The sequence below is a fragment of the Haliotis rubra genome, unplaced genomic scaffold, assembly GCF_003918875.1.
Source record: "Haliotis rubra isolate DU_JTF1 unplaced genomic scaffold, ASM391887v1 Scf1443, whole genome shotgun sequence".
NCBI classification, from domain to species: Eukaryota; Metazoa; Mollusca; class Gastropoda; order Lepetellida; family Haliotidae; genus Haliotis; species Haliotis rubra.
Window position 1 is genome coordinate 27,965 of NW_025765385.1, and position 7,047 is coordinate 35,011.

The 7,047-nt window shown below is 39.5% G+C and overlaps 1 protein-coding gene across 1 annotated transcript in view; it reads left to right on the forward strand.

Annotated features, from left to right (window-relative positions):
* Positions 1-6,164, forward strand: part of LOC124269373 (RING finger protein 150-like) — a gene marked incomplete at its 5' end in the record, with an annotated part of 28,386 nt that extends 22,222 nt beyond the window's left edge. The window contains 4 exons of the mRNA XM_046704389.1: positions 389-460; positions 1,783-1,865; positions 3,295-3,391; positions 3,900-6,164. Of these exons, the coding sequence (XP_046560345.1) occupies positions 389-460; positions 1,783-1,865; positions 3,295-3,391; positions 3,900-4,265 (618 nt within the window). The remainder of the gene's footprint in view (positions 1-388; positions 461-1,782; positions 1,866-3,294; positions 3,392-3,899) is intronic.
* Between the last annotated feature and the right edge of the window lie 883 nt (positions 6,165-7,047).

Here is a 7,047-nt window from a genome sequence, read left to right on the forward strand (position 1 = left end):
GCAGCGCAATGCCGTTTTCATTTGGCGCCCTGCGCTTTATATTTGACGTCCTGTCCTTCTTTTTATGCAACAATAGTGTTTTGATCTCGAGCTGTATGATGGCAAAGACATTAGCAGATGTTACTTGATGTTACCCTGTGTTCTTCATGTAGGGACTAAAACACGGAAATATTGGCCTGGAGTGAGGTAGATGCTACACCATATCTTGGTATCTTAGTAGGATAACACTACAAAGCTAACCTTGTCCAGTCTCATACGTATGTCCATGTATATTGGTGTAGAAGTGCAATGATATTGCAGCAATGTCAAACCCCAATTTACCTGACATCGACTGACCTTGAACTTATGTCTTGACTGCAGTGCCCTCAAGTTTTGTTATACTTTTCAGAGGCGACTTGCAAGTGCTGCAAAGAAAGCCATCGCGAAGATTCCACAGAAAACTGTGAAGAACGGAGATAAGGTACAGAATTTCCAAAATTTTGATACGTGTTTAGTTGCATAGCTTGGAGTATTCAGGAGATGGGTTAATACTGTTGTTAGTATGAACAGAAAGGAAAGTGTGAGTTGAGACGTAGCTGATCACGCTACCTGACACACGTCGATGTAATGGAGTTTTGACTGCACAAGAAGTATCAGTTGGGTGAAAAACAATTAGTTTATTTATATCTTCCGAATCGTATGGTTAATATCAGAACTACCTGAACCAACTTAACCTGTTCAGGCAGCAACCATGTCATGGTTTTGTTTCTCTTTTCTTTCTTTGTTAAGTCGGCGTGCGTGCGTGCGTGCGCGCGTGCGTGCGTCGTGGCGCGTGCGTCGCGATGTATGCGCGCGTGCGCGTCGCGTGTCGCGTCGTAAGAAATCGCGTCGCGTCGCGTCGCGTCGCGTCGCAAGCGTCGTTGATTAAAGAAGATCAGTATTACATTTAGTGATTTTTCAAGTTTATTTATAGGTTGTGCTTTTTTTACAATAATCAGTTTCTCAGTTTCTTGAAAAACAGATGCATAACATGTTGTTTAGACGCCATAATCGGGATGGTCAGGAGAAATGTTTTCCTACAGCTGAATCACACTCCGGCACAGCGATGACTAACATAACATCACTGCCACAGGCTAATTTGCATATCACGTGATCGGACTTTTTTCTTGTTTGTAAACAAACGCACATATTCATAATAAGAAGAGACTGGACTCACGAAAGCTTTTCAGCGCTCTCTTCATACTGTTTTACATTGTTACATATATATTCTTCCACAACTGTGACAGTAAGGTCTATGAGAGTACATATTTAGATATCAAACTGGCTGCATGGTTTGCTCTCCATCAGCTTCGATGACAGCACGTGGAGCCGTACAACCTATGTAAACAAAGAGTCTCTACGCAAATCGAAATAGTGTTACATGTTTTTGGATATTTTCTCAGTGAAACTAAACCATTCTATTAAGAATGTTTAGTTAGATGTGTAAACTCATCATAAATAAATGAGTAAAAGAAATCTGTACATTATATTGAATGGACATTGCAAGATGTGACGAATCATCACACTTTTCTGGCCTGTGGCAGAGGTACTATGCTGGCTTGCCACATGGAACTCTGGGTAGGAGAGTGCAGCTGAATGTTTATGTAAGAAATATTCAGTAAAAGGTGCTTGACAATGTTTTGGAAAAACTAGACGTAAATGTTGTCAATAAGTTGAAGATTATGATGGAGATGCAATAATTGTCAATAATTTTAAGTTGCTTGTCAAGATGATGTAGTGCATATTTTTTTTTCTCTTCTGCAGGAAATGGGCACTGACTTTGACCAGTGTGCTGTATGCATTGAAGGATACAAGGCACACGATGTCATTAGGACTCTTCCATGCAAGTAAGTAAACTAGACATTAGATGTTTGCGTGAGCAGAGTAGGTGCCACTGAAAAGGGGATTAGGACGTATGAAATTGTTTCCAACTCTTCAGTATTGCTGTCAACCATATTGATGTATCTTAGCCTGAGTTTCGATCCAGAACGCTTTTGTAATTTTATGAGTGAACGTAACTATACAGTTAATCATGGGATTACAAATGATGTAGTGCTATGAGTGATTTGTGGATCAGGCCCCAGCACCTGTGATAATGATAGCTCATGAGCAGAATATGTCCATTTTATCACTTTCTTGTCACCAGAGACCAAACTGAGAATGGGTACTGGAACCCAAATGTGTGGTTGTCAAATACTGGTTTGTCTGAGCTAGATCCTATGGTATTCTGGCACAGCATAGGTCTCCATAAGGAGGACCGCTGCCATATAGCTGGAATATTGCCGAGTGTGGCATAAAACTAAACTCACTCACTCTATAAGGACTGAGTTACAATAATGAGGATTGAATAGATATATGGCCTGGCAGGGCTCGATTTAGTGCTTTGTTACTTGCACTGGTGCAACCCAATATTACAAAGTGCAGCCTAGCTATTAGTCTTACTTGTACCAGGTGCAAGCTAATTTTTGAGAAAGAAATCACCAATAAGTCTAACTTTGTATGAGCAGCATATAAATGTGTCAGCTATTTCTTCTAAACTTTGAATAATTCACAGGGGTGGAAATAACTTTAAAATTGCTAGTGTACTCCAGTACAGTGGCACATGTAAAATCACTTGCCCTGATCATTTTTCCACTATACCGGCCGTTTTCTTGTTAATTTTTTAAATAAACAACATTATTAACATTGGAAAGTCAACTGGACACCGGTACAGCGTGATATACAAATTTGCTTGCCCGACAGAAAAAAGCACTGGACTCGGACGTCGGGCAATGGGTTATTTTCACCCCTGATTCAATAGCACATTTCTTTCTTTACATATTGCAAAAAAAGCAGTGCAACTGGAACTTGGCTCATGCAACTAGGTATTTATCTCAGGTTGCACCTGGTGCAAGTAGAATAGCATCTCTTAAATCTGCCTGGCTCATTGTGTGTGGTCATGACCTATAGCTCTGACCATGCTATCTGTCACTAGTGTTAAGGCTTCTGCTCAAGCTGTGATATTGCTGAATGTGACATCATACAACTTGCTTTGGTGTTATTACTGACCACTACAAAATGAAAAACATTTTGATAGGAACAGGCCAAGGTGATTTGATCTTATTTATTAGGTCATGGTAAATATTTTGAAAATTGAATCTGAAAGGATCACATTAAGTTTCAATACGGGTTACAAATTTAAACAAATGCAAAATATTTCTAAGAATATTGTATTCTATTGTTTTGATTCCTGATGATGTGATTCTGTGTTTCATCACGTTGTGTTTATCTCCCCAGGCACGTGTTTCATAAATCTTGTGTGGATCCATGGTTGCTAGATCAGCGAAGTTGCCCAATGTGTAAATTAGATATACTCCGAGCTTATGGGATGCATGTAAGTACCTTTGACAACTTCCAGTGTATTGCTTACTTTTCTTTTGTTTGTCTTTGTGTCAATTTCCTGACTCGGAATGGTTGTAATACAGCATTTGTTGGAGATAATGTTGATTGTATTCTCCATGAAAATTGAGTAATGATTGTTGAATGGATAAACTGTTTACCGTTAAACAAGACTCACTCACTCACTCTTTCGCTCACCCACTCACTCGGGGCTGTGGGGGTAGCCTTGTGGTTAAAACGTTGGCTCCTCATGCCGAAGATACGGGTTTGATTGCCTACATGGGTACAATTTGTGAAGCCCATTTCTGGTTTCCCCAGCCGTGATGTTGCTGGAATATTGCTGAAAGCGGCGTAAAACTCAACTCACTCACTCACTCACTCACTCACTCACTCACTCACTCACTCACTCACTCACTCACTCACTCACTCACTCACTCACTCACTCACTCACTCACACTCACTCACTCAAACACTCACTCACTCACTCTGTTGTATATCTACAGGTCGGCGGTAGCGAGGACAGTGTTCACCCTGATGGGGAGAGTGGCAACGCAATGGGTCCTGTCGAGGACATCGAGCAGACTTCTGTGGGTGATGAGCAGAGTGCAGACGGCGAGGTGAAGGTTCTCCTTCTTCCCCAGCACCTTTGTCTCCACCATGGAGGGGAGACAAGCACCAGTGCTGGCAGGGCTAGTATAGATTCCAGTCATGTCACCTGTGATCCAAGTGAAGACTGTGCTCATTCCAGTGACTCTGAATGTACCGAGCTTCATTCGTTAATGGATCATATCGGGGCAGCAGGTGTAGAACCATCGTGTACTGTAGTCAATCAAAAAGACTCGGACACAGAAGGGGATTTATCAGTGTAGCCGTGATGCGGCGATCCGGTCTGTGATAAGTGTTGGATTCGGTGTTCCACATTCCAACCTAGCCATTGGGGAATCAGTGAAGATCTTTCTATCAAGACCTTTTGTGATTAGCATAATGCGTGGATTAAGTAGTCGTAGATGTTGAAAGTGGTGGTCTCAGTGAAGGAGTGGTACCACAAGCCTCCATACAATGTAAGTGGATATTTCAGTGAATCTGTTGTAAGTGTCAAGAAACTTTGCTCACATTGTGGTGAGACGCCGCAGGTCTGATGACAGAGAGAACAGGAAGGCATGCGTTAACAGTAAAAAAGGAAATTCTTAGCAAACTATGTGTAAACATTCAGAAAGAAGATAAGGAATGTCAGTAAACATTTTTTTCTCTTTCCTAAATTTAGAAAACTCATCTATTGATGTCAGTGTAAAGACATCAATGGATTTGTCAGAGGCATCATGTTGTCGATGAAATTGGTTCTGACTAGTTGACAGGGTATCAGTATATGATTCTTTATCATATATGTGTGCATAAAAAAATCAGGTTAGTGGAGTTTTAGATTTTTTTAAATGTTGAACTATTTAAGTAGATTTGTAGTTTACCAGTATGTAGCTGGGTTGATGAGCCTGTTCCAAAGAAAGAAAGTGTTATGCTTAAGACCCAGGCTTCATGCAGAGAGTGATCAAGAACTGACATTAAATGGCAGTGAATATGGAATCCAGCTCTAGTTGCAGGCTAGATGTAAAAACAGAATGCCAAAGACAATGCAAGGTTGGTGGAGAACGCAGTGACCTTGTAACAAGCAGGACATGTAGAATTGTAGCCCGGAACTTGAGTGGTCCTCGCTTCTCTGGATTGCGTGGATGGTGGCGGAGCCAGATCACGAAGAGGAAAACTGGTTTGGTTCAGATCAATTTAAATATTCCATTTTCTGTTGTATCCCGTGTAATATGTTGAGTTTCTTTGATCAAATATTGTATTTCAAAATATAGAATAATATTATTGGAATTATGAGCCAAAGTGTTTACAATCACCTATCAAGCCATGATTGGACTGAATTTAACTTCAAACATTATTTCAGATTGTCCATATTTTAGCCATGAAGTTGGCTTCGGTTGGACATGGTTGATGCTTTTCTTTGTATCCCAATTCCATTGATTAATACTTATTACATCAATCACTCGATTGTCTGGTCTGACTGGTTTTTATGCAGGCTACCATCATATAGCTGGAAAATTGCTGAGTGTGGCATTTAGCAACAAGAGGTTGTTAAGATAACCATGGTTTCCATGGAGATTGCCACTTTCAGGTTTTCCAGTGTATGATGACCAAAGCAGGATCTGGTTACGGTTTTACAAGTTCAGCTGTTCTTTCATCACTAAACACCAAGCAACATTAACTAGCTATGCTGCAGTCTGCTTCACATTTTCACGTTTTCTTTGTTATTTTTGCAATGTTGTTGAAATTGATGTTAAATCTTGACGTTAACAATTTGTGATTCGGTGTCCCATTTTCTGTTACAATACTTTTACGAATCATTCACAATTATCATTCTTACATCACTTCTGTGAATGTAGTCTTGTCTGTGGACACTCATGATTGTCACGTATGAAGCATGTACTTTGTTCTTTTATAAGAAAAAAATCTTTCTTCAATCTCCTTCATACTTGTATTTCTTGAATCTTGTTATCTTGTATGTATTTATTTTAATTAGTATGAGTAGCTGATGATTCATTCAAAACAAAGGATTGTTTGCATTTATACAACCAACTGAAGTTGTAGTCTCAAAACAGAATTTGCCTGTCCATACTACTTCTGTAACAAGTAATATACTATGTTGCCATGCCGATATACAAAATTTGAACCTTGAAACAGCTTTCTATAAAATTTAAGTTCTGTATCTGTTACCATGGTTTCAGTTGTTTCTCTTTTACATGAAACTTCAATACAGTAAACTATGTATATAACGAACATGGATATATGAACTAAGGTTACTAACAGATATAAGGAACAGGGTTTTTTGGTCCCAGCTACTTGCAGTGTGTTTTAGTCGAAATGCTAACTACAGATATAATATCAGATATATATCTAGAATTTGTGGGGCAGTGGGATAGCCTAATGGTTAAAGCATCGGCTTGTCACTCTGACGACCCAGGTTCGTATATGAAGCCCATTTACGGTGTCCCCCGACGTGATATTGCTGGAATATTGCTAAAAACGGCGTAAAACCAAACTCACTCACTCTAGAATTTGAAGTCCCTTTCAGTACCGGTACATTAGAACCGTAGATTATTTTATTTTCTTGTCAGATCTTCTCTTGTAGCTGTTAGATGCAAACATATCTTTGAGGATGGCGATGCACTCACTAGTTCCAGTTGATTGAATGAAATGCAGAATTACCTTCATGTATTTGAAGTAAAACTCTCAAGTGAGCATGTGCTTTCACACCTTCACATGTACTGCTAGCTTTTCTACACAGAGCAAGCTTCAAAAGCCCTCATTGTTGTAGTGTTTCGATGATATTTATGTCCCTTGTGTAGTCTCCATTATGTAGATTCCATTGAATGTTCTTGATGTTAAACACAATATTGATCCTCTTTGAAACATGTGGGGGTTGTCTCAAAAACCATCATGTCATTTTCTGATAATATGTGTTCATAACGGGTTAGTTCTAAGGGTACCGGTACATAATTTGTGTTAGTTAAAGAGACAATATATCTCTCATGCCAATACTACAGAAAATGTGTCTGATTTCATTTCAAATATGATTTTGGGCTATTGTCTTTCTAC